Raw genomic sequence first — 26402 nt, 5'->3', positions numbered from 1 at the left:
GTTCAGTCTTGAATACTAAAGACGGCGAGGTTCATTTATTTAGGGCTGTGTTTGGGCCACCAAGGGATGCTCATTTGAATCTCGTTTGTTAAGCTGTCTATCCTTATCTGTCAGCATCAGAGGATGCAATTTCTCTCTTCCCACCTCATCCTCCTTGTCTCCTAAATGGCAGGGATATTTAGAGGTGCTTGACAACTGAGGCATGCAAATTAGCAGTTGATGTTTCCTGCATTCTTTTAGTTTCTTTCGTCTCCCCCACTCCTGTGTCGGCCCTTTTAGCCTCTATGAGAAGATGTTATTTGTGATGCTATATTTGTAACTATGTAGGAGGAGAGTGTAAGGGGGAATTACAAAGACTTTATCCATAAGTTTTCTCTCAATCTCAATTGCGAGCCTGGCAAAACGGTATGCCTCTTTATAGGATCTGGTAGGAGTAACATCAGCAGTCCACACTTGCATTTATGTAACCCTGCATCTTAACATTAAGTAAGAATTCAATGATTATAAAAGTAATTTACAGGAACCCCCAACCTTGTTAGTAAATTGTAGCCTCATATTGAACCACCTGTTGTTAATAGCTGTCGCATTTATGAGGTGTGATGCTGGTGCAATGTAATGCTTTTCCAAATTAAAACTAATCAAAAGCAGCATTGGGTAGAGTTAATTTACCATGTACTGAGAGCATCAAATACCAAGACTGGCATACATGGGGTGTTTTATTCTATATCATGTGTCACAGTGGAAAACAACCAATTCTGTGTTTGGGATGCTCCATGAGGCCCAGATAGAAAGACGAGCACATTTCCCAGTATTGTGCTCTGAAGTGTTAAACAGTATTATTACTGCAGTACAGTTAATTGATATCCTAAAGTGTTGATTTCCCCTTGACTGCCTGTTTGTGTTTGTCCATGGTTCCATGTAGCCTAGAGCAACTGTGTGTGTATGTGTGTGTGTGTGTGTGTGTGTGTGTGTATGTAAGTGTGCTGTATCTCATGAAAATATTACACAGGGGACCGATAACTAGCAGCCACCACTGGCAAGCTGCCAGGTGTTGGTTTTGTAGCGATCATTTAAAATAAACCAAAGTCACTCAAGGCTCACCGTCAGCCGAAAACAATAGATGCAACCCTAAAGCAACGTCTGAGATGTTATTACTGTAGTTTTTCAAATCAAAGTAGCACAGAGCTAGAAAGAATCCATTTGTCATTGTACAGGCAGAGCTATTGTTTGTGAAACAAGGAAGTGTAGCAATCTAAGTTGCAGCTGATGACCGATGACGGCCGTGACTGATTTTTTTCCCCAGCACACAGGCTTGTTGAGCTTCTCTGGTCACTCAGTTCTATTTATTCCCGTGGACACGCATTAAAGGGTTTTCGTCGGCCACCTGCTGCATGTTGCCAATCATTAAATGTTATATTACACCGAAACACTCAAGAAAGGAGAATTAAAGGCCTTGTTTATTTCTTAATTGTTTTTTTTTAGACTTTTTCTTTAAAGATTTTTATAATTTTTAATGTCCAGAACAGGTAGAAAAGAGTAGAGAAGTATATGAAAGAGTAAATATACTTGTGTGTAGCATGCATTTTTTATATTGCGTTCTTATATCTTGTGATGTCTCACATATATCTTGCAACCCCTTGGGGAGGGGGCCCCGACCGACAGATTGAGAAACACCGTCCTATCAATATCCATTAATATTCTTTAAAGATGTCCTTCCCTGTTGAGTTAGATGTTCTACCTTGTTATGTGGTGTTTTTTATGTTGTGCTCAATCATTTAACAAACCTGTCAAGTATATTGAGGTTTTTGTACTTTGATTGTGGCCAGATAGAAATCATTGTCCGTCTTGAATCTCCTGCGTCGTCTCTTCGTACCGACCTGATTTGATTTATATTACTTGCTCGCGTGGAGACAGACAGACTATGGGTCTTTCTCACAGCAGACATTTTCACTGGTCTTAGTAGGAAAAGCGCAGGTGTTATTAATACCACAAATGATGGCTTTGTGATATTCAAGTGTTCAAGTGTGTGACAGTGATCCCAGCAGATACCAGTGGAATCAAAGCAGCTAAATTGAATTCAGCCATTATTAATTTTATTTTTTACACCCTGTGCTTTTCCTACTGTGACATGTGTTCTGTGAAAAAGGCCTATCCATATGGGTGGGTTCTCATCTTGCTTTCTTTTAATCCCATGTGTGCTAATCATTTCTGCTCATGCCTCCCTCCTGCTTTCCATTAACACACCTGAAAGTCATTGTAATTATGTGCTATGTAGGAATCAGTGTGTCTTCTATACCAGCAAAAAGACTCGGAGGTGTCCGGAGAAAAGTCTTTTTACTTGCCTTGCTTTTTGGTACATTTAATGATACACCTTTGTTGATCTATGTGTTCCTGTCTCTGTCCTGTCCAGTGGTGAGTCAGAACCTGGTGACAGACAATGTGTCGGTGGTGGAAGGCGAGATGGCGATCATCAGCTGTCGGGTGAAGAACAACGACGACTCCGTTATCCAGCTGCTCAACCCCAACAGACAGACGATCTACTTCAGAGACATGAGACGTGAGTGTCATACAATCTTTCTTGTGTACTTAAGTTTGCTTTTAAAGTTAAGGAAAATGGTTTTGTTTTGACCAGAGGAGAAACAGACATTAATATGCATGTTTCATTGAAAGCCGTCACTAAAGCTGCCAATTTCAATTTGAATATTTTCCTCCTTCATTTTGCTACTGGCATTTGAGTCTACTGTGGAACAAAATTAGATACCAACATGAACTTAGCAGGCTGATGGGACTGTTGTTGTTATGCTGTGTTTGTTTGGCCTTGTTTCCCATAAGTAGTTTTGATTTGAAGAGGTTTTTCTCATTTCTCCCATTTTGCCGACATGGCTTGAATGCACCATTAGAACTAAGAAAGCTTTCACAACGAAACTTCACAATAAAAGTCCAGTGGATTGTTTCATTTTTAACTAGCGTCATGCTATCAAGGTGAGACATAAATATATAAAAGGTTAATTAGCAGATTGTGTAAGATGATAGACAGAACCAGGCTGTTCTCGTACTCTGTTCGTAGCTATACCTACGAAAAGTAATGCACTGTAATTTGTACATATCCCACATATCAATTCATATTTAATCCACGTAATTGTGAACCAGGAAGTATAAAAAGCAGCATTTTTTTCCCATGTGAATCCAGAAGTCAACGTTGATTTATTTGTCACATAATTTCCATACTTATGTTACGTCACTTCCGGTGTTATTTTAACCCAAACCACAATCTTTTCCTAAACCTAACTAAGCAGTTTTTGTCACGGAACTTCTGTACTTAAGTTCTGACACTTCCTGTACAGCGTAACCACTTCCGGTTTTGTGTAACTTAACCATAATATTTTCCTAATCCTAACTAAGTAGTTTTGATACCCAACCCCTTACCGAGTTGTTTCCTGTAAAGAAGGAATTTTATTTTTAAAAGATTGGAGCGGAAAGTGATGCTGGACATTCGTAGGAAATCGCATGAAAAATGAGGAATAACTTCATCTTCATACAACGAACCGTTATATCAAGATACCTTGGAAACAGTGACTATGTTTACATGTACACTAATATTCCACTATTATTCCAAAAATATTGTGAATTTCATACGAGTCATGTAAACAGCATATTCCATTTAATTAGCCTTATTCCGAATGGAGCATTTTCCAAAAGTGTGACAAGACATGTGTGAGATGCTGATATTCCTATAAGGGCAAAAAACTGAATATTTTGTGCATGTAAACGTAGTCAATGACAACTTGCAGATCAACATGTATAGCAAAAAGATAACACGATTGCAGTCCTATTGAATTGAAGACCTAACATTGACAGTAAAGTTTGCCTATAGGTTCTACTTTCACTAAACATTCCAGATCACCTTCCTGCGCTACATATACAGTCCAGTTGTAGCTGTTTAGGAAAACATCATAGATCATCTAAGGGGTCATTATGAGGCTGCCAGAGGAAGAGAGTAGGCTGTAGCTGGTAGTTGACACTGTCGGCTGCGAGAGAGAAATCATCCAGCGCCGCCGTGTCTTTATGTGATTGATATGGAATGTGTTTAATTATAGTCTGAAGCAGTTTGATGTGATCAGATGACATGGAAATCAATCCCAGTGAGGCATTTATTTATGTCAGTTTCACTGGTTCATTTCTCAGACAGTCATAAAATTAGACAGACATTTGACATATCATTTACATTTGGCAGAAATGTAGTCGAGCCACAGTTTGACGACACGGCTGGTAAATTAGGACAAATATCATAAAATGTGCAGTTTAACCAGATCATGTGAATGCAGCCGGCAGTAAAGCTGCATAACATTGATTAATATTCTCTGACATTACTTGCACTTCCAGGCAGCTGCATTAAGTTTGACCCACATGTCTGCAGCGGGATTAATACAGAATGAGGTTAATACAATCTACCAAACATGCTTCGCTTTCAGCATGTCTGCTTTAATAAAAGCAGCTCATATCCCTAAACATTTAATGACCTGTTATGTTTATTCTTATCCTGCCCAATTATCATGTCACAGCTCTAATTAGCTGGATTCAGCCGGACATACTCTGCTATCTGCTCTCCGCCAGGTTTGGGTTTCTTTAATTATGTTTTTTAAGCCCATGAGTGAATGTTGAGTATAAAATATTGTCGACCTCTGTAACTATATAACAGTAACATTATGTTAAGTTCAAAACCTATGATTCATTAGAACTTTTACAGTAGTGTACAGTTTATAGTGCTCTCAGCAGCTTGTATTTTAGCCTGATTCATAGGAAAACAAATGAAAAAGGAGGAATTACTTTTTTTGTGAGATATCATAAATGATATGAACAGTTGTTTGAGATGGGGTTCTACTTTTGTGTTTAAACTTAAACTTAAATGGAGAGTTATTTTCTGATCAGTTCTAATAAAAGTCAAACTTCAACAGTGCTTTGCAAAACACATGATCAAGGTTCACGTGTCAGGTGACAAATATGATTTCATTTCTCTTTGCATGACAAACAATGTGGCTTTACCACTGATGTGGAGTTTGGATTTTATTGTATCTATTGTTATCTGTTTTAACTATTGATCCTCTCACTGCTCTCTCAGCCTGACCAAGCTTGTGTGTGTGCGTGCGTCTAACCCTACTCCCACACATTGGCACTGAACAAAGATGCATTCTCCAACATCTGATGAACAGAGAGAAAGAGAGAGCGTTTGAGCAGAGAAAGAAATGCTCTTGTTTTTATTTAGAATTGCAAAGCAATTGTTACATCTAGTATCAATAATATTACATAACAAAAGTAAGTAAAGGAAGAATCTCCTGTTACTGGCACAACAGTTTAATGAGTTGTTTCTGTAGTCAAGCAGGGTAATCAACACAATGATGTTGCCATGCTAATAGGAGACACTAGTGCTGTATCTCAAATTATCACAAAACACTCAACAGTAAACATCAACAACAAGCTGGTGAACATAGTGGAATATTTGGAGATGGTGGAGACCAAAACCAGAGCTAAAAGGAGAGGGAATATTGATCAGGTGGACAGAAATAGGACTTCAAACTAATGGTAATGTTGCTCTGTGTCTGCTGGATGTGGAAATAAGCAGTTATTTGCTAACATTTTATCCATAACAACTTGATAAGCTTATGAGGATTTGTGTATCCGAGTTTGTTTCAAAATGTGCAGTTTTAAGTTTATGGATGGATCCAACTGAAAAAAAATATATATTAAAAACATCAAAACAATATATAGAAGTTTTAGTCCAAGTTCAATTTGTTAATCCCCATTCCTCCTTTTGACATAACTATGCACACAGAGTTTGCTTCTTGTGAATGAATGTTCATAAGCTGCATGTTCATCATAGTTAGCTTCATCTTTCCCAGATGGTATGGCATATTTAACACCGCTGCCTTTTGTTTACTGCAGTATTTTTTTTACATAGAGTATATTTATGCTTTGACTTGTTTCTTGAGCTACATGCACTCATGACTTAGTTCTTTCCACATTCGGATCCACGAGAGACTTCCCGGCCCCCTGTGAGGTGAGTGTCAGGCCCTCCTCCACACTCACCACCCCTCCTTAGTCATGTTCACCGCCTTACAAACACACCCTCTACACACTATACAAGGGCACACTCTCAGAAAGCCTCCGTGCGTATGCTAAACCAACCTCGGTATTTATCTGCTGTTGTGCCGAGCCGCAGTGAGCCGACTCCCACAAGCTGGCTGTCAAGGGCAAGGTGTTTTTTCTTTGACGGGAGGGCTCCTTGATCTCCTGTGATCCCTCCCAGGCATCTTCGCCGCAGCTGCACCGCTTCATTATGACATGGCATCCACCAGGCAGCCTCCAAACAACGTTGGCCCCTTCAAAATATCACATCTGCCATCTCCGTCTGAATCCACACTGGTGGATTATGTTTGTGAGTGTGAGGTGGAGAGCAAGAGAGGGTAAAGAGACAGAAAGGAAGGAGTGCTTTGAAACTGGCTGCAGATACGTACACAGACTAAACTTGAACTTGGTCACCACTTCCTGTCCACCCAAAGTAGTTGCAATGCATTCTGTGAGCTATTTCATTCAGTTGAGTTCATTTTAATCAACTTCAAATATCCTTGAGGTTCAGGAGATTGATATGTTGCATTATTCTACTTACTCATCTTCATGTTATGTACTTTAAGTACTTTTTCTACACTGTGGTATTGCTATCTTCACTTAAAGGTACTCTATAAGTTATCCAGAGCATCAATATAGAAGTAAACAACTATTAGCTATAAGATATAGAGGAGTATTGTCTACCTGAGCAGAGAATGAAGTCACTCTCCCTCTGTGTGTGTTGTAATCAGAGCTTCTCCGCACTTTGTTGACAGCTGCACGTGCATGTTAGTGCTTTATTCGTGTATGTGAGCGAGCCCCACTGGCTAGCTCACGGCCGGCGCTTTGCACTGCTCTCATAAGGCTGTTACAGCTGATAACGCTGCGGAACCTCAGCATCCACCCTCCGGTTCCCCCCCGGGTTAACAGTGTTCGCTCTGTCAGCACTGTTGCCATTCTTTTCAAGTTTAGCGCTGTTAGAACTGTAAGTTAGTTAACTGTTAACTGTCAGCCATCGACATGTTGAGAGCCGTGCGGAGGCAATAGAAATGTTTGCAATCTAGCTTTTAGCGTCTTGTGTAAATTATCTGAGTAATTCCACCACTGAAAAGAAGTATGAGAATGTTGGGTCGCTGTGTTCACCTCAAACTAAGCAACTTATCCTCTTACAACAGTTTGTATGATATCTTAAAATATCTTGTTCCTCATTTTTTGTGCATTCTCCTACTAATGTCCAGTTCCAGGTCAATTTCTGCTTGTTACTGTACATGCAGACAGTCTTTTCAAACAGTGTATGAGACCAGCCTGCACTAAGCAACAGCACTTTACTTCTGTGACAAGACAAACACATGATGCTTTAGTCTGCATTGTTGTTTTCACCATTGTTAGTAACCAGAGGATGCACAGATGGTGATGTTTCCATGGCACAGTGACCTGTTTAATATGTGAATACTGTTGTGCTAGAAGTAGTAAACACACAGCTGGGATGTTGTAGCTCAAACAGCCATATGTTTTAGGGAAACATTCATCACAATTCAGGCTTCAACAGCTAATTTTATGTCTGTGAAATTACCAATTTTAGTAGCGTTATAAACAGGAAGTACAGTGATATATTTGACATAACGCACTCCCTTAATTATGACTGATGACATCACCCAAGGTTTTTGAAATGCACAAAGACATTAATTAGAAATTAAATCCTAAATGTTCTATACATCTATACTTTGCGATTTAAGGGGAGACACTACAAGTGAATAGGGTAAAAATTTTAACTAATAGATATCACCATAAATATTCCCCAGTTGATTATTTACATTAAGGCAATTATTTCTTACATTACAAGTTTTCTGAAATTGTATGTTTAAATTTGCAAATGAGCCATTATCTTCTTAAATATGTGCTAATTTGCATACTTTTCCAGAACATAAATCTGAACATTGGATAAAACCAGGTTCAAATTTCTTGTTTCATTTTGTTGACGTATTAGAGTCAAAAGTTTTTCACAGTGGGGATTTTGGATATCTGTTTTTATCATTCAATAAATCATAAAGTAAATACTGTCAACAGCCATAAAAAAATCAGGCTATAAATTATATATGACCGAACCGCTCTGTAAAAACCTTCAGAATATAGATAGGAATGAAACTGGAAAGTTTGGTGGGTGTGAGTGCGGCTGAAGTGGAGATTTGAGAGAGTCTGAGGAAAAACTTATTTCGAGAAAATAGCCTTTAAAGATATGGATTATAAAATTCCATACATTTTAAAGACACTGCATGTGAATAGAGTCAACATTTTAACTAATAGATATCACCATGAAACTTTCTGTTTTCTGAAATGTTATGTTTAAATATGCAAATCAGTCATTATCTAATGGTAACTTTTGGTGAATTTAGAAGAAATCTACAGACGCAAATAGGCAAAGTAGTAGAATAAATGTGTATTTTAGACGTTAGCTTTCCACTAGTCTGAAAGAAGACATGTTGCAAAATAGCCCAAAATTGATCAGCACATCAAAAACAATGTGTTTGCCTGGGGTGTCTCGCCACCCACAAGTTTGACTAAATCTCCACCATGTCTTCAACGAAACAACCTGCATCACTTACTTCACATTTGCATAACTGTTGTGGCCTTGGAACATGAACACAGAGCATAGCAAAGAATATATTAATTCTGCAGCCTTTATACTAGAGACTGCAAACAGATCTCATATCTATTTAGCGAGAACACAGGCGCAAACTTCTGACGTCACTCACTAAAGCAAAGTACTTTCTTCTTCAAATACACACCTACATGGTTACTTGTATAAAAAAGACTAACGGGAGCACTCACACAGAAGCACTGCCCTTGTTCTCCTGTGGAGGAGGGAGGAAGATTGCAGCTTCTGTAGCAGTGGGTAATCTGTCCACTGAAGGCCAGCATGGTGCAGGGTGAAAGGTTTTATGTGGAAACAGCTTAATGAGGCAGCTTAGAGGGGGACAAAAAATGTATATTATATAAAATTTTCATACATGAAGGACACAAATGGACCTAGCAAAAAGACTGAATTTGACCTGATTATTATTTTAATGAATAGATTTGTTAGCATTGAGCTTTCTATGATAAATGATATTAGTAAAATATGAAAAAATGTATTTAGATGTATCAAAATTTAGATTTTTCGTGATGGTAGAAGGACTTAACCTTGCACGGCAGCTTTATTCTCACGATGTGACGAGATCACGGGAGAATTGCGGGATCAAATGCCACATGAAAATCCATGTTGTCAGGCTTCAAGTAATGCGTTTTTGTCCAGCTCACCAGACAACGGACCAATCAGCGTAGTGTGAGGAGCTACTGCAGCTATAATGGCGTGGCTTAGGTGTGTGAGACCTGAGACCCGTTGAGACCGTGACAGCGGGGACACACTGCCCGCATGAGCAGCGAGTGGCGGCTGCGGAACCTGTTGTTTTTTATTTCGGCGTCCATGTTAACAGGTTAGAGCGGCCACACAGCCCATGTGAGAAGCGGCTCGGCTGCGGCTGCGGCTCGGCTGCGGCATCGATCAAGGAGCCCTCCCGTCAATGAAGAATTCCTTCATTTGTCAACACAAGGCTTTTACTCTGAAATATTTACAGGACAGTGTTGTAGAAAATGCAGTGACTTGCACGGCTCAATGAATGAATAAAGTACCAGATTTAAATTATGGATTATTACTATTATTTGTAAATGAGCACACAGTTCTTAATTTTGTTCTGTCTAAAATAAATATGAATGACATTTATAATGAATTGAAATGGCCTTTATGAAAGAAAAACTCTATGTGGAAAGAAAGGGCTGGCAGCAGCAGCCCAGCAGCAGCAAAAACGCTGCCGGTGTGGACACCACACGCGTGAGACACACCACAGTTCAGCGAGGCAGCCGTCACGCACCTTGTCTGTCTCGGCCGTGAGAGGCGTCTGTTCGTTTTAAACAACAATGGCGGCACCTGAAGAGGATCGCACAGATGTTGCAATAGCATCAGTTCTATCAGAACTATAGAGTATTTCTTCTTCTTTCTTCGGCCCTGAAGGCGATGTTTTTGGGCTTCAGTTAGTTTTGCTTTTGTTAGTTTGATTGACAGATGATTCATCCAATCAGCTGCCAAGTATTCTTTGAAAGTGCCGGCTCTTTTCCAAACAGTTTCCAATGACGGCTTCTCAGATGGTTCTGTAAAACAAACCGTCTGACAGGGTCATGTTAAGAAAGACTGCCCCAGTGAATATGAATTTTGACCTAAGAGTGATTGAAGTGCCGTGGTGGTTTTGTTACACAATCATGATAAATGTTGAATCATGAATAGGCAGCAGTGTCTCACGGTGTCTCCTTGACAATCAAAAATGTGGTGTTATACACCCAAGCCAAGTGGAAAATACCACCCATTGGCCTTAAGGTCATGTCATCACTCATACCAAAGTTAATAGCATGTCTTTTGACTCTTTCTGAGTCTGTGACCACGATCTTTAACAAGTAGTAACTGTTAGATCATCTTCACACTTGAAAGGGGTCTGGCATGTTAATGTCAAGTGGAAACGGCAGGAAAGAGTTCAACTGGAACAAGATTGCTGAGATAGACGAGACTTTCAACTCTCTCTTGGCTTTGAGTATTTCAAGCAGCTCTTCTTCTTGTGCATCTGTCTTCAAATATGAGAAGAATTCTGTTGGATTTATAGATAGCTGGGTTAAATGGATAGTATGGGTGTTTTGAAGTGGGGTTGTATGAGGAGTATAGTCAGTGTATTACTTACAGGAGATGACAGTCGGCACACCTCCAGCTTGGAGAAACAGACAAAAGTTACCTGTGGACAGGGCAGCAGCAAAACATATTTTAGACATCTAAACGAAAGGACCACATAAAAAAATCAATATCAGTTTAAGTTTATGTTATATTTAGAATATTTTCACCAGTTTTTGTTATCGTCAGACAGACCTTTCTGATGGGGAACTGAAGCTGTAAACTTTTTCACAGGAGTTGCCGTTCTACCGCTGCCTCAATTGGTTAGTGTTTGGTCGTGTTATTGTGTTACTTTGGTTTGTAAGGATTCACCAAACTCACACAATAGCACGAACAAACTAACCGATCGACGCAGCGGTAGACCAGCAACTCCTGTGTTCTGCGAGGTAAAAATAAACACATTTTCAATTGAGTCTGGTGGCTTGGCGAGAGCATAGATGGATACAATAGCTTCAGTTCCTCGCTAGAAAGGTCTGTCTCACATCAAGGTAAACCGGAAAAAAAATTCTAAATATAGCATACACTCAAACTCATATTGATTTTTGTAGGTGTCTAAAATCTGTTTTGCTGCTGCCCCCGTCATCAGCAGTACATTGCTTGACCGCCATCTACTGTAGGTAATACACTGACTGTGGATAAGTACCTCATAAAAACCCCACTACAAAACACCCAAACTATCCTTTTAAGCACTTGGAGTCAGAATCCGTAAACAAATACAGCCCTGATATACGGCAACTGCTTTGAAGTTGTGTGTCTGGTCACCTGACAAATCCAGGTCCAATATTGCTCCGATTTGGTCTCAACCTACTCCTGAGAAAAATATCTGCAGCTCCTAAACTGCCAGATTTTTACTTTTGCTGAACAGATAGACAACACTTGAAAACTGTTTTCTTAACCCAAAACAATGAGCTAAAAGAGGCTAAAACCTGCAAAGTTGTCGAATAATTGTCAGTCATTTGATTAATGTTAATATCAAGATATAGTTGAAGGGAAGCAAGGTGACTGTTGACATTAGAAGTATTATGTGAACATTTTTGGACTGTATGTATTGAGAACTTATAAATTTATATATATTGCTGCTGAGGTTATTTAAAAGAAAAAATAATCAAGCAAAGCATGGTAAGTAAGTAAAATGTGTATGCAAAGATGAGATTGAATGAGATAAGATTAGATTTTAAAAATAATCCCCGGGGGAAAGTCGACGGTTACAGCAGATAATAATAATAGGATGCATCTAAATCAAATAGGATAGGAATAAGAATATAGTAAATGGAAATGATATAAATATAGACAATGGGGAATCATAGTTGAGAAATATTTCAATGAAAAAGTTGTGCAGAAGAAGAACTTATTAAATCAAAAAGATAACGTGATTGATAAAGTCATTATGAGTTCGAAAAGAACTCTAACAATGCAAAATACTAAAGGGAACATTAGAACAGAAAGTTCTTTGATTACAGAGAGAGAGAAGAGCCCCCATGGGTCTGAACAACAGCTGAATCAATGCTAAATGTTGCCGTACTTTGGGTGTAGGTGGTGACTACACAGTGATTTGGAAGGCTGGACTTCACCTAGAGTGGGGAGGAGGTTTTTTGTAAGAATGTAATTACCCTCAGACCCACCTCGTCTCACCCACTCTGACACCCAATAAAAAAACTTTGATGTGCTCCTCTCAAAAAGTAGCGGCAGCCACTAATCACAATTGATTGCAGACACTTAGGCGAGGCGCGCTCATCATCTCCTGCTCTCTCTGGATGGGAGTCATCCTCGGCTGAAGCTGGAGAGAAAAAAAAAAAAAATGAAATGCAGAGAAAGAATGAAAATGAATCGAGAGAGGGGAAAAGAACAAACAAGATGGATATAAAATCATGCCGTCAGCACAGGTGAAACAGAGGGAAAAAGAGCCATTTGAGGATGTACTGTATTGATCCCAAATCTCTTATGTTTTGTATTAACGTTTATTTTCGCCACGAGACTCATCCACTCTAATTTTATCTCCACTGCTACATTTCAATGGTGAGATCACGGCAGCTTGATGGATGATAACTTTTCTTATTTTCTCTCCTTGTGAATGCAACTTTTGGATATTAATGATAACTTCAAAACATGAATTATGTATTCATCTCCACTCAAGGTGACCATGTCAGCCATGCCAGAACTGAAAAAGTAGGAGATTAAATGTTGGAAAGGTTCAAATGCAGAACATCATGTTGTTGTATTGATCATCTTTTTTGTAATATTGTGAAGACGATTAATTTGAGTGATCAGACAAACAACTTTGCCCTTTAATGTATATGCTATTGCAAAGGAAAAAAAGTGACCATATTTTATTGTTGATAATCAGTAAATGGCCAATTCAAATTTTTCTTCTGCAGAAAATCCTCTCAAATGCTATCCATGCTGTCCAGTCCTCAACGCCGTTTGTCATTTAATCAAACTCTTAAAACGTACGTTTTCCTGAAAAGTTACCTCTTTTGAGTCGTGCCAATTATGACGGTGAGACATTATGATCCCCAGCTCCTCCTGTCCACGTGTCAAAGTGTCCTTGAGTAAGACACCGAACCTCAAATTGTCCTCGATGAGCAGGCCAGCGGTTTGCACTGCAGCTCTGCCGCCATCGGTGTGTGTGTGTGCGTGTGTGCGTGTGTGCGTGGGTGGATGAGAGGCTTTGGAAAGCACTTTGTCCTTCTCAGGTTGAGAGGGTGTTATCTATACTCAGTCCATTTAGGATTTCAAATTTTAAGTGCTGACGGGTAACATGAGATGGGACGTGATTTCATGACTACAGGGTCGAATGCAAACATTAAAGGATTGTATCAGAGTTTTTCAAGACAATCCTAATACAATACTCACACGACATCTGTACACTGAAAGAGTTATCGGTCGCTGTAGTCTTTCCTCCTCTCCGTACCGGCTACAAAGCTATACCTTTGTTGAGTTTAAAGATGGCGGAAAAAATCCACAGTCCTCAATTTGTGAAAAATGCATTCAAAAGTTCAGCTAAATCTAATATGAAGTCTGAATTAGCTAAATCATAAGGGTGTCTTCGGCCTGGCTGTCACATTAAAGGGTAACTTGTATTTTTCAGCCTGGACCCTATTATCCCATGTTTGTGTCTAAATGACTAATGCGGACAACAATTTCTGAAACTGATCCGGTATTGAGGGAGAGCGCTGCAGCTGCCAGCCGCTAAACCGGCTGTAATATAATCCTATTGGGGCAAGCTGGCACCGTCATTTACGTCCTCTAAAAGTGCTTGTGATAACAATTTGAGCCTGTCAGTGGCCAAAACAAGCACTTTTAGAGGACGTAACGTTAAAATTGATGCTACTCACTTCTCTCGCAGCTCGTTACTCAGCTTTCGTTTACAGCAGTTTCCCTCAATACTGGACCAATTTCAGAAATTGTTGTTAGTCAGTTGGACACAAAAAAATAGGAAAATAGGGTCCAAGTTGAAAAATACCAAAGTCACCCTTAAAGGTTTGTTGTTTTTTGTTGTGTCCCAGCAACTAACTTACATGCAACTGCCAGCATGAATCCGTCCCATCAAAGAATCCCTGTTTTTGGAAATGCGAGGATGAAATTTTGCACTAAAAAGACTGTAACTTTCAAAGACACCAGCTTGATTTGTCTCAGACTGCTGAAGTCCTTTCTAGCATATCCTTTAAGACATCCGCTCATCTACCCATGAATCCACATGTTTAGTTTACACTTCACTAATGTTACTCTATTCACTGTTCTGGCACTCAATGTTGACTCAACTCAAAATGTCTTTTTTCCTACTTTTCCTCTATTTGGCTCAAAGAGTGGTGCACATACTGTCCACAGCATTACAAACATAAATGCATAGAGTGCTGACAAAATACAGAACAGGGTTTATTAAAGCTGGCCTACTGTTTATCAGCAGTAATCTGCATGACAAGTGGCACTGCACAGGAAGAGGAAAAGTTGGACCTTCACTTTGTCACCGACCTCACAAAGTCTCCTTCTACTGTACCGTCTTATCACTGCTTTTAAATTAGCTTCATCACTATCAGCCGTAAAAAGTGACAGATCAGATAATGTGCAGCCTTTCAGAGTTTGGACAGACTTCTCTTCCAAAGATGTGACTATCAATTACCTTTGTCAGACATCTGTGATGTCCTTCTCATGCTATCAGATATGATAGAACAAGAGAAGAAGAAGCACAGGGCAAAGAGAGCATGAAGCTAAAGGTCAACCTCTTTTTTTCGTCCTAAATACACAAAGAGGAGTGGAGTATATATTCTAGTGTGCTCTGACGTAACCATAAAAGACTTATGAGCGGTGTTGCTCACCTTCTCTTTGCCAGGACCGCCACTCTTTGTTTCTGAAATACACCACTGCGTGAACCCTGCTGTGTGAACCAGACTGTTCTCCATCGCCTGTCCTTGTGTCTCTTTGAGCCTTTAGTGTTGTTGCCCCGAGCCTTTCGCATGGGGAACCGTGTCCTTGCCACAGTGTCCCAGTGTTTATTTTTCAATGTGTATCAGAAGGTATTTATTCATTCAGCTCATGCTTATACCACAATGCCTTATTTAGAAGTGATATATAAGAGGATTATAAGATCTCTGAGACATGTTTTTGTGAAATGGATTATAGCTGATTGGCAAGGACTGTCATGTTGATGGAAGGGTAGGCCATTGGCAAAGGAACAAGTGATTAGTTCTGCAGTTCTGAATCCAGTTGCAGATCCAGTACTCTATATTTTTTTTATAACATTGCAGCTTATTTGGGAATTTCTTTATGTTGTCTTATGAAATATTAGTGTTTTGGCTCCAGAGCTGTGAATCACCACAACATCTCTGATTTAGTCAACAAGTCTGCTGTTGTGATCGCTGACAGCTGTTTCCACCGGTTGATATAAAATAGAACGTCCCAAGTACCACTTGAGAAACTGCAGATACCAACAATGAAAGAGCGACCTCGCCTATATAGAGCCTTTGCTTTTCCTCTGGCCCTGTGATGGTAAATATCAGATTTATGTAGCTAGCCTGGTATCCTCTTTTTATTTTGCTAGAAGTGGCGCAAGAACTGGCGGCTCAACTTCCGACTCCTCTTCAGTATTGAAATGTGCATCTGACTCTGAACTGTCAGGGCCAGTGTTGTCACTTTCCTCTCTGCATTTTTTCTTCGTAGACATTTAAAAATTGCACTCATTCTGCTTTTAATCTATGAATGAGGAGTCTGAATCCGACTGCATCTAATGCTAACGTTAATAGTTCATGTTATGTCAGACTGACAATTTTTTGGTTTTAAGTTAAGGACTTGGGCCATTTGGAGTGTTGTTGGAGTTGTTATGTCTTTTAGCAAGGAAAAACACTTTGTTAACAGCTCCTAGCAACAGCTAGCTTTTATATGGACTGAAAATGACGTGAGTAGGACGGCTACTCAACAAATAACGATTAAGATTAACATGATTTTTCTTGTTGGTCAAATCAACGTGTAAAGAGCTACAGTAAGTGAAGCAGTATGATACCGGCGGGAAATATATTTACAAACCAAGTAATTTTCCTTCAAAGCAAGACCAGGCAGACCTCACAACATCTGTCGAAGAGTGTATTAAGCTGACATATTTGAGACAGAAAGCGTCTTTATCCAAGATATAGAGCCAAACAAACGAAGCATCTCTACTGTAGGTAAAAGTACAGTCAAAAGGTGATTGACAAACAGCAGCCTTAATGGAAGAGTTGTAGTTTCCAAAGCATTTCCTTGGTTAAACTTTACGGTTGCCCTCCATCTCTTCTTTAAAGTCGTGCTGGCTCGCGTGACTTTCCCTCTGGACCCACTAGAGCTCAACCTTACTCAACATCTTTTGGAATATTTGTAAAGAGAAAAGGTGAAACACACTGGAAGATAGCAGGAAGTGTCAGCTCTAAAGGAAAGCTGAAGTGATGTGGATTATTCAATTCTTCTAAATCTGGATCAAATCTTTTTGATAACTTTTGATAGGCTCTCTGCTCTTTACTCTAAACATAATTATTTCTTAAATTATTTATTTTCCAACTGCAATGTCTAGTTGTATGTTGATGACACCATTGTTTATGTCATGTTCCTGCAAACCAGGTTATAATATGCTTTTGGTGACCTTAAGGCCTCTATTGTTAATTTAAATCTTGTTCTAGACTCCATATTCTCCTACAAAGCTCTTATTAATCACCTTGTTTAAAAACTAAAAATTCAACTTGGATCCTTATACAGTTTCTTCTTTAATAACAGAACTCCAATATTGACATGCCTACACTGCTGCCACTACCCGTTACCACAATGCCCTTTGGTTCATGTATTATATATCTACATATATCTCCGTCATAACTGTAGCAACAAAGTATGAGTAATTTTCCCCTCCAGAGCAGCTTTGTCTCTGAAAACAGGTTGTATGCTTTCTTCAGTGCATCTGTATACTGCCGCATCGGTATGTTTTAATCTGGGAGCCTTTAATTCAATTAAATCATTAGGATTAGAGTCTGACCTCTCATTTTAATGAGGGCTAACAAGGCTTTTGAATGAGCTACACTAATTAGGGGCGTATTATTCATGTGCCACAATAAGGGCTTCATTGTGCTTAGATAAAAGAATCTAATAGCTGCACTAATGGAAACCAACCATTTAAGTTTTTTTAGGCGAATGTGAGGAAAGACGTGTGTAGGGAAAGAATAAGCATTTGCTTGAAAAATAAGCCTAATGGCATGCTGCATTTTCAGATTTCTTTGTCCCAACTTTTCCTAGTGTATTTGAACTTCTTAGGTATTTGTTGTTTTTAGTGTTGTGAGCATACCTTTCTGGCAGGATAATGAAAGACAGAGAGACATGAGAAGATGGCAGCAGCACATTATGTCATGTACAGAACAGCCAACAGTATGACCAAAGTCTTTTTTTCTATTTCAGCATAAATGTATGTTGAAAAACATTTTGGAAATCTCTTATTTGACCGTTTGTGGTTTGGTAGACACTTCAGATACCCAAATGTATGAGCACAAGCACTGAAAAAATGAGTTTTTCATGATATGTCTCCTTTAAAATAAGCCTGATGTTCTTGTTTAATGATGCACAAAATCAATTGTGATGATTAGTATTCTTGCTTCTTACTGGAGAGCTCCCTCTCTCCTGTTTCAATCTTTCTCTCTCTCTGTCTGTTTGTTGATGTCAAAGGTAAATAGCATATGGCCATACAGCATTGCCTTTCTTCTGTTTGTCATCTGTGGAATAATAATGTAGCCCGGTGTTTTTTTCTATCTATTTATGTCTGTTTTGAGGTCTTCTGTGTCAGAAGTCTCCATGTTTAATGCTTAAAGCTGGAGGATGAGTACACAGAGCTATACTGGGAGAGTGAAGAGTGCAAAGAGCCTGCAGTTGCTGTCAATCAGAGCAGAATTTATCGGCACATCAAAGGGGGTCGGAGACGGGTAGGCTTTCATCTTAACCGCATGTTGTCATCCTACATTACAGCTGATAGAGTGTGCTAAGGTAGATGGGCAAACAAGGTAAGGCAAGATGAAAGTGGCTGCAGATGAGGAAGAGACTGGATTTATGGATTTGTCCTCAATTCCACTGTAGGCCAACTAAAGGACAGCCAAGGATGAGGTTAATACGAAGCATGTTGTTGGCGTGTGCTGTACGTCTGCACATGCTAAACAGAATGAACCAGAGGGGAGTTAAGCTTTTCTTTTCATTGCTGCACACCGTGTTACATCACTTTGCTCTGTGATTGATTGTTGACTAATTAGATTGAGCTATTTTTTCTCTCTCTCTCTCTCTAGAAAGTCCTTTGAAGCACGTTTGAACATGTGATCCACTTCAAGCTAAAATGACTAGCGGCATCTTTGTGCACATAATAACTATTAAATATTTATTTTTACACAAGCATGCCTGCACCCAAAGAAAGCAGGATGGCTGAATGGCTTTCCGGTTTGGGCTAGTGATTCTACATGTGGTACTAAAACAACTCAAAGAAGCCCTGATGAATTAAGAAACAGACAAAAGACAACAACCCCTTATCATTGTTATTGTACTATTATTATTTGTCTAAATTAACAGTAATAAAAATTAATTGCTTCTTAGTCGGTTCCTGTTTATACAATCATTGCGGCATAATGAGCGGCTAGACTAGACTAGAAAGAAAAGCTGTGTTTTTCATTTTGAAATTGGATGATTGTAGTTGAGTCGATGCGGTTAAAGGATTAATTGATTGACAATTAAAAAAGTCATATTGCATGAAAAAATGCCCTAATTTCTCTTTCTCGATTGTGAGGATTTGCTGCGTTTCTTTGTCTTATGTGTAATAAAATGAATATCGTTTGCCTCTGGAGTGCTGGTCGGACAAAACGAGCAATTTGATGACGTCAACCTGTGCTTTAGAAAAAGAGCCATGAGCGTTTTTACTATTTTATGGAACAAATGATTAATAAGAAAAATATCAATAATGAAATTAGTTGTTAGTTGCAGCCTTGTAGGACAATTTCCTTTGCATTATGGATCAAACCTTTTATGGAGAGGAAGCGATTAATACAATTTAGGTTTTATTTTCGTAGCTCTCACCATAATTTCTATTTTATCCAAGTTATGACAACATAAAAAATGTTAACTACTTCTTGCTGCAGAGACTCCAACATCTGTGTCGAAAGAAAATGAAAGTAAACGTCACTCGCTACTGATTACTCAAAACAAACCATCCCCAGAGCAGATCAGAATAGAAAAGTAATGAAATAGCAATTCAGATTGCTGGGCTAGTAGTGGATGAAAGTTAGAACGGTACCAGTGAGATATTGTGACCTCAATCCACTGAGCAAAGAACAAACAGAAAACAAAAAGCTAGAAGTAAAGACGCCAGCTATGATAGGATCTTCTGATGTCTGCGGGTCGGAGACCTCAAACAGTCAATCACTGCAAATGATTTGACAGCAAATATTAATATATGATGAAGTTTGGTTTGTCCATTTTTGTTTGGCCCACTAAAAAAACGGGCTCCAAATCCTATACAGTTCATCTGATGCTACAGTGTGAAGACAATGTGTCCAAGTAGTTAGAGTCAGTATAAATGACAAGTAAATATTAAGGATTTATGCTCCAGTCAACATTACTTGTATTATTTACTGTTCCTACACCGTGCATTTGTGTACCCCCTGTATGTGTACATATAAATTATAAAAACAACGATGTGTTTTTCTCTTTCAGCACTGAAAGACGCTCGCTTTCAGCTGGTGAACTTCTCAGACAACGAGCTGCGGGTGTCGCTGTCTAATGTCTCGCTGTCAGACGAGGGTCGATATGTTTGCCAGCTCTACACGGACCCCCCGCAGGAAGCCTACGCTGACATCACCGTGCTAAGTAAGTAGCAGCAAAACACACATAAAGATACACCCAAACACTCAATATTATTTAGTAGCAGCGAGGTAAAAGCCTTTTAATCAACATTTAGACTGTGGAAGACAGCACACATGCACATGCTGAGCAACATGGTTGACAGCTCATGATGAAAACTGCGAGAGTTTCTGACAGCAGCTACAGTGGAGTTTGAAACAGGAAAATCATGTGTCTCACATGTGCTTGCTTATTAAGTCTTGTCATAATGTTGTAGTGTTTAAATGAGCTGATATACAGCAGCCAGGTTGCAAGAACCAAATAAGTCATATTTCACAAGTGAACTGTAACATGAAACAACAAGGTCATTCCTAAGTTCCCAAGGTCTAATGTTACCCAGTTCTATGTGCTCTCACAGGGGCCTATGTTACCCCAACCTGTTCTCATTACCAACACATACGAACACTTGGTCAGGACCCCTTGGCACCACTTTTTAATGCACTGGATACCCCTTGGTGTACTTGGTAACAAAAAATACTTTGTTAGGTTTGGGAAAAGATTGTGGTTTGGGTTAAAACAAGTATGTTTTTAACAACCTGGGATTCAGTACAGGCTAGTTCCCAGCTCTATATAGCACATAATGCAGGCAGATCTCATACACCATTCATAGCTATACCTATGAAAAAGTAATGAACTGTAAGAGCGACAAATGTCGCGTACGGGGGAGGTTAGGGTGGATGGGTGCGTCAAAAAACACGGACTATGGGCACCTGGGTTAGCTCAGTTGGTAGAGCGGGCGTCCATGTATCAAGGCTTGGTCCTGACTGCGGCGGCCCGGGTTCGAATCCGGCCTGTGGCCCTTTCCGCATCCACTCTCTCTCTCCCCCCTTTCCAAGACTCTATCCACTGTCCTCTCAATAAAAATGGAAAATGCCCCCAAAAAAATAACTAAAAAAAAAAAAAAAAACACGGACTATCACCCAGGAGACTCTTCATACCTTGTGTGAAACCAACTCAAACCACAATCTTTTCCTAACCCTAACTAGTTTTGTCACGTAACTTCCGTACTTTAGTTACATCACTTCTGGAGTTATTTTAATCCAAACCACAATATTTTCCTAAACATAACCAAATAGTTTTGTTGCCTAACCCTAACCAAGTCAATCTTTTGCTAAACCTAACTAAGTAGTTTTATTTTGACAAGACTGGAAGGGGAATTGACGCGTGTTGCCGGGCATTCATAGGAAAATGCACAAAAAACGAGGAATAACTTTTTTGTGGGAAATCTTACTAACCATTGATTGAGGATACGCTTCTTAATAGGAACCTGAAAAGGATGTTCCCCAGCTCTATTTATTTCTTAATATGACATGGGCTATTTGCGGAACTCGTCAAAGGGAACATAGCATGGAGTTGAACATAGGGCCCGGGGAAAACAACATTAAACCTTTTGAAAAGTTAACTAATTGTGTGTTAACAGAATATCGAACTGGCGAACATAGATACACTCCTGAAACAAGACATACAGACTACTGAGAGGACGCACACACACACACTCCTGTGTAATAAACTGTAAATGTGTGCATAGTTTCACCGTGATGTAGTGTGCATGGATTAAGTAATACCCATGTAATATTTTACGTGTATGTATGTGGTTTCAGTATTGTGCATTAGGGCTGGGTGATGTCTGAAATCCATATCAATATATGTTAACATGATTTTTTTTACCAATACCGATATGGCACAAATGTGTGTGAAATCACATAAATCAAAATGCTGTTCAATGGAAAATGAGATCGTCATGATATGCTCACTGAATGATATACGCTAATATTGAATTACTCATGCCTTTACTAGTGTGTGTGTGTGTGTGTGTGTTGTGTTATATCCTACATGACCCCTCTAAGTGCTAATCGGGATACATTGTTTGAAAATGAACAGAATAACACTCAGCTCTGAGTTTATTATCTATAAGGTCAACCGTCATCAACTTTTCATTGCAGACAAGCTTGTTGAAGAGCAGCAGCGTCCTGTTTTAGTTTGATTGTGTCTCCCTCACATATTCATGACAGGCATTCAAACCCAAAGCCTGAGGAGGCAATTACAACAAACAGTAACTGTGTTCTTTATTTCTTCTTTAATATCACTATCAGTTAAAGTGGCGATCCTTAAGATTTCAGTCCTGGTTGATTTAGAATTTCTATTGAAGAGTGAAAACAATGAGTTTAGCAGTCTGGAGTCTTTTTGTTTATACACGACCTTCAAGTTGTCATCTTTTTGTGTGTATACAATGGAGAAAAACTGTAAAGGTACAATCACACATGCGCTAAATTAACATTTGCCTCCAGTTCACTTCCAGTCTATGAGAGCGAAGGGGCGAAAAAACATTTGTTCCCGCTGGTGAAACAAAATCGCATCTTTGCATTCATGTGAAGATCAACTTTGGTGAACTTTTAGGTGAATATCACCTCGGCAGGCAATGGTTACTCGTCTGCATTCACACGAGTGACTGTGCCTTCATAGCAGCATTTTTTTCCCAGGAGTGTTGCCATAGACACCCGGTTTGTAATACTGCAGATATATAAATATTGTAATCACCATTGTGTTACCTCCTTGGGCAATAGATAGTGACTTTAATAGACTTTTATTTAAATGAAAATCTTCGAAATTGCCACTTTTAGAAGAAAGGCCTCAAGAAATGATACGACTAGTGAGTGGATGCAAAATCATTAACATATCATTGGGACATCAGATGATAACTAATCAATCATCTATTTGGATTATTTTTCTTTCTATCTGCCATAGAGTCTACACATATTGCTCTATTTTGGATATTCTATCAAAGGTATATACATTTTACTACAGAGAGCACAGAGATATGAAAGCTAGTTGCATACTAAGACTTGGAGCAATTTTATAGGTTTATGTAATTAAATAAAGTAGATTTTAGTTTTTGTATTTATTTAACTCAGCAATATCAAACTATATTTTTTGCTGCAATACTAAAATATGATAATAAAATTATATTAATTTGAGTTTTTAGTTGATTTGTTTTCTTTTTTTTGCATTTACATGTATATGGACATTAAATAATATTTGTAAAGCATTTTTTTTTAAATATAGTCATGCATACTTAAATGTTATTAATAAGTAACTGCAATAAATAAGTAATTTGGACAAATTGCCATCCATCATAATGCCATGGGTCATGGGTGCTCTGCACCTTTCTAATTGTCATCTGACCTACTTTAAAAATGCAAACTTTAAAATAAACCCTCTCTCCTCTCAGTCAGCTCTGTTGACTTCATCATGTAGTTCTCAGGATGTAGACGTACAACATCCCCCCCTCATGTTTACAGAGTGTTGTTTGTGTTTCCTGCCGTAGTTCCTCCAGGTAACCCCATCATCGAGGCCCGCGATGAGGTCCTGAGTGAGGGCAACGAGACGGAGATGACCTGCACCGCCATGAGCAGTAAGCCTGCCGCCACCATCCGATGGATGAAGGGAGATAAAGAGCTTCCAGGTAGGTCGACTCCGCACACGAAGAGACAATTACAATCATCAATCCAGACATTTCTTCTCTTAACACATTATGTAGTATCGCAGTTAAAGTTCCTTTCATAAATATTCAGTCATCTGTCCCTTTTCGATTGGTTATCTGTGAAATGAAAACCTCTGTGAGACACAAACATTTACATGTTACATGAACTAGAGAAAAAAGGGTTGACTGATGCGTCACCTCTAAGAAGAAAGAAACCTCCTCCTGCAGTCACTGTTCGCCTCGCTTTGTAAAAACATGGAACATTACACAAATTCCACAAAAGAAGAAAACCATGTACTTTATGCTTTCAAAACCTTCTGATTATTGATTCTGCCCATATTATACTACTGCCACTTTACTGCAATTTTCTCTTTAGAACCCACAATGAACCTGAAATGTTCTTCACCTGTTAACTCAACCATTGTGAGTAGTGATAAGCAAATGAATCAGCTGCTTATTTAAGATGAAGTCAGTCCACAAAGCATAAAAGAGAACACTTTACTTAAATTCTATGGCGTCAGATCAGATTGTCTGCAATTTTGAAAAGTATTTTACACTGAAATCAGGTGTATTCTAACCTGGATGCATTTTGCTTAAATTTGATTAAAATGCTATCACATTATATTGACTATAACGAGACAAAAATGGCAGCCCGGTAACACCAAAAGGTGTATGATTGACACAATAATGCACATGACAAAAGCATGCAATAAGAATGGGGTTTTCTGCTTTTGCCGTGTAGTATGTTTATGTAAATGCATTTACGTAAATATGCTATGCTCAGAGCTAGTGACGTAGAATAAAAAGTGAGAAAGACTGCTTATGGTGGGCGGGAGGGGAGGTGACAGTAGTGACGTTTGTGACGTGTTTGCCATACTTACGTTGTAGATGAGCTGAGTATACGTACTTATTTTAAGCCCAACCATGATGTTTTTCCTAAACTTAACTGAGTGGTTTTGTTGCCTAAACCTAACTGCAGACGTTACCGTAGTTTTGTTGCGTGGCGTACAAATGTCATGCGAAAAGCAGCGAACAAATCATGCGAAAAGCCCTAAAATGTGTCCTCATGACATGCGGAATATCCTTTTAATGTCGTTCTATTCACACACCTTCCCATGAGATTGGGTTGGAAATGATCATGGTCTTCTTTGACTAAGACAAAACTAGAATGTCCAGAGTTTTAAAACATGCTAAGCTTAAGAAGGAAGTAGATGACTTAAACTGACGTGGGCTTTTAATCTTAGGACTATGACTAAGTATAAAAAAAAGCTGGCAATATTAATGCTATTGTTGAGACCAGGTGGACTGCACCATTTTCTGAGTGATGGTTAAACCATTAAGACAAAATGTCTTGAGGGGCAGCATGTCACAGCAGCCGAACCATTTCAGAAATCAAGAAGAAGTGGTTCGATGTATCCAAGTCGATGCCAAATAGTGTGTTGTTGTTACCGGCCCCACCGGTGGGCATCAGGGGACACTGGAACTCGATGCCCTTCCTGCGCATTTGCTTTTATAGTGCATTCGGCCTCATCAGTGGTGTTGCTCCACCGAGGGAGGAACCTGGAAATGGACAAACCTGCTATAGGTGAAAGCAATTTTGGTATGCACCAAATGACACACTTCACAGGCTGCTTGTCATTTCATGCACGGTTTGTTGAACAAACCAACAGAAAATACATTGTTTTAGGCCTCAAAGGGTCATCATGAATTATTTGCCCTGGAATGACTTCCTTGAGAAAGATCTTTTATTTTGCTATTTTGCCACAAGTGTTGCAATTCTTATTGTTTCCAAAAATGCACCTGCATACAAGTTTCTGCAGGTGTGCACATTCTACTTCTAAGTGTTTCCAAATTCTAACTTTTGCATGCACGTATGCATCTTTTAAGCCCTTATGCCATGTATATAAATCCAGTTCCTTTCTTCCCTTTCCCTATTTAGTGCTCGCATCAATGCTGTTGCTCTTTAAATGGAGCTCTGCTGCGACTTTGAATAGTTTCCATTAAAGCAGTGTGGATGTGCAGCGGTGGCCAGAGTCTGTTGGCACCGCGACAACTTTCATGCCTTCATCAAAGGTAGCTGAGCTTCAGAAGTGTGAGCAGAGCTCAGGGGTGAACAGGCCTCCTGCCAGGCAGCTCCACCTCAGAGCCCAGACAGCAAGCTTTGTAAAGACTTTGAAACAAAGGTCCTAATCAGAAGTTGTGTAGAAGGCCCTGAGCTGCTTCACCTCTACACTGCAGCACATTAAACCCTTAGTGGTCTGAGAATGTTCCAATGTGCCAAGGTCAGGGATTGTCTTAAAAGTAGCTGTTAACATCACAAAAATTGAAAAAATGTTCAGTCAATTTTCCTTGCAGTACTATGTTTCTGCTGACCAGTGCATACAGGCAAGTATTGACATAAAGGCTGTAAGTATTGATTAGTCAAAGGTAATGCTCTTGTGGTCACTATACTGTACTGAGTATTCACCAGGGGCCATATTACAGAAACTTAAGTCAAGATAGAAGGAGTCTAAGATAGGATTTTTCCCAATTTGGTATTACAGAAGCACTAACTATAGGAATCCTACTTCATCCTATCTCAGGTTAGTAAATCCTAAATACACAATCCAACATCGCTTATCAACTTTTATGTCTGTTACCTAGCAAACAGAACTTTTCTTTTCTCATCTCAGCTAAACAACTTTGTGCACA

General features: G+C 39.2%; 1 protein-coding gene across 5 annotated transcripts in view; it reads left to right on the top strand.

Moving 5' to 3' along the window:
* cadm1a (cell adhesion molecule 1a) overlaps positions 1-26402 on the top strand; it is a 420394-nt gene that overhangs the window by 309616 nt on the left and 84376 nt on the right. For all 5 annotated transcript variants that reach the window (XM_074609886.1, XM_074609889.1, XM_074609888.1 and 2 more), the window contains 3 exons: positions 2411-2557; positions 20045-20197; positions 23556-23693. In XM_074609886.1, the coding sequence (XP_074465987.1) occupies positions 2411-2557; positions 20045-20197; positions 23556-23693 (438 nt within the window). The remainder of the gene's footprint in view (positions 1-2410; positions 2558-20044; positions 20198-23555; positions 23694-26402) is intronic.

The sequence above is a fragment of the Sebastes fasciatus genome, chromosome 16 (genome assembly GCF_043250625.1).
Source record: "Sebastes fasciatus isolate fSebFas1 chromosome 16, fSebFas1.pri, whole genome shotgun sequence".
Taxonomy (NCBI): Eukaryota; Metazoa; Chordata; class Actinopteri; order Perciformes; family Sebastidae; genus Sebastes; species Sebastes fasciatus.
The sequence above is the reverse complement of the archived record's forward strand: the minus strand, read 5'-3'. Positions and strand labels throughout refer to the sequence as shown.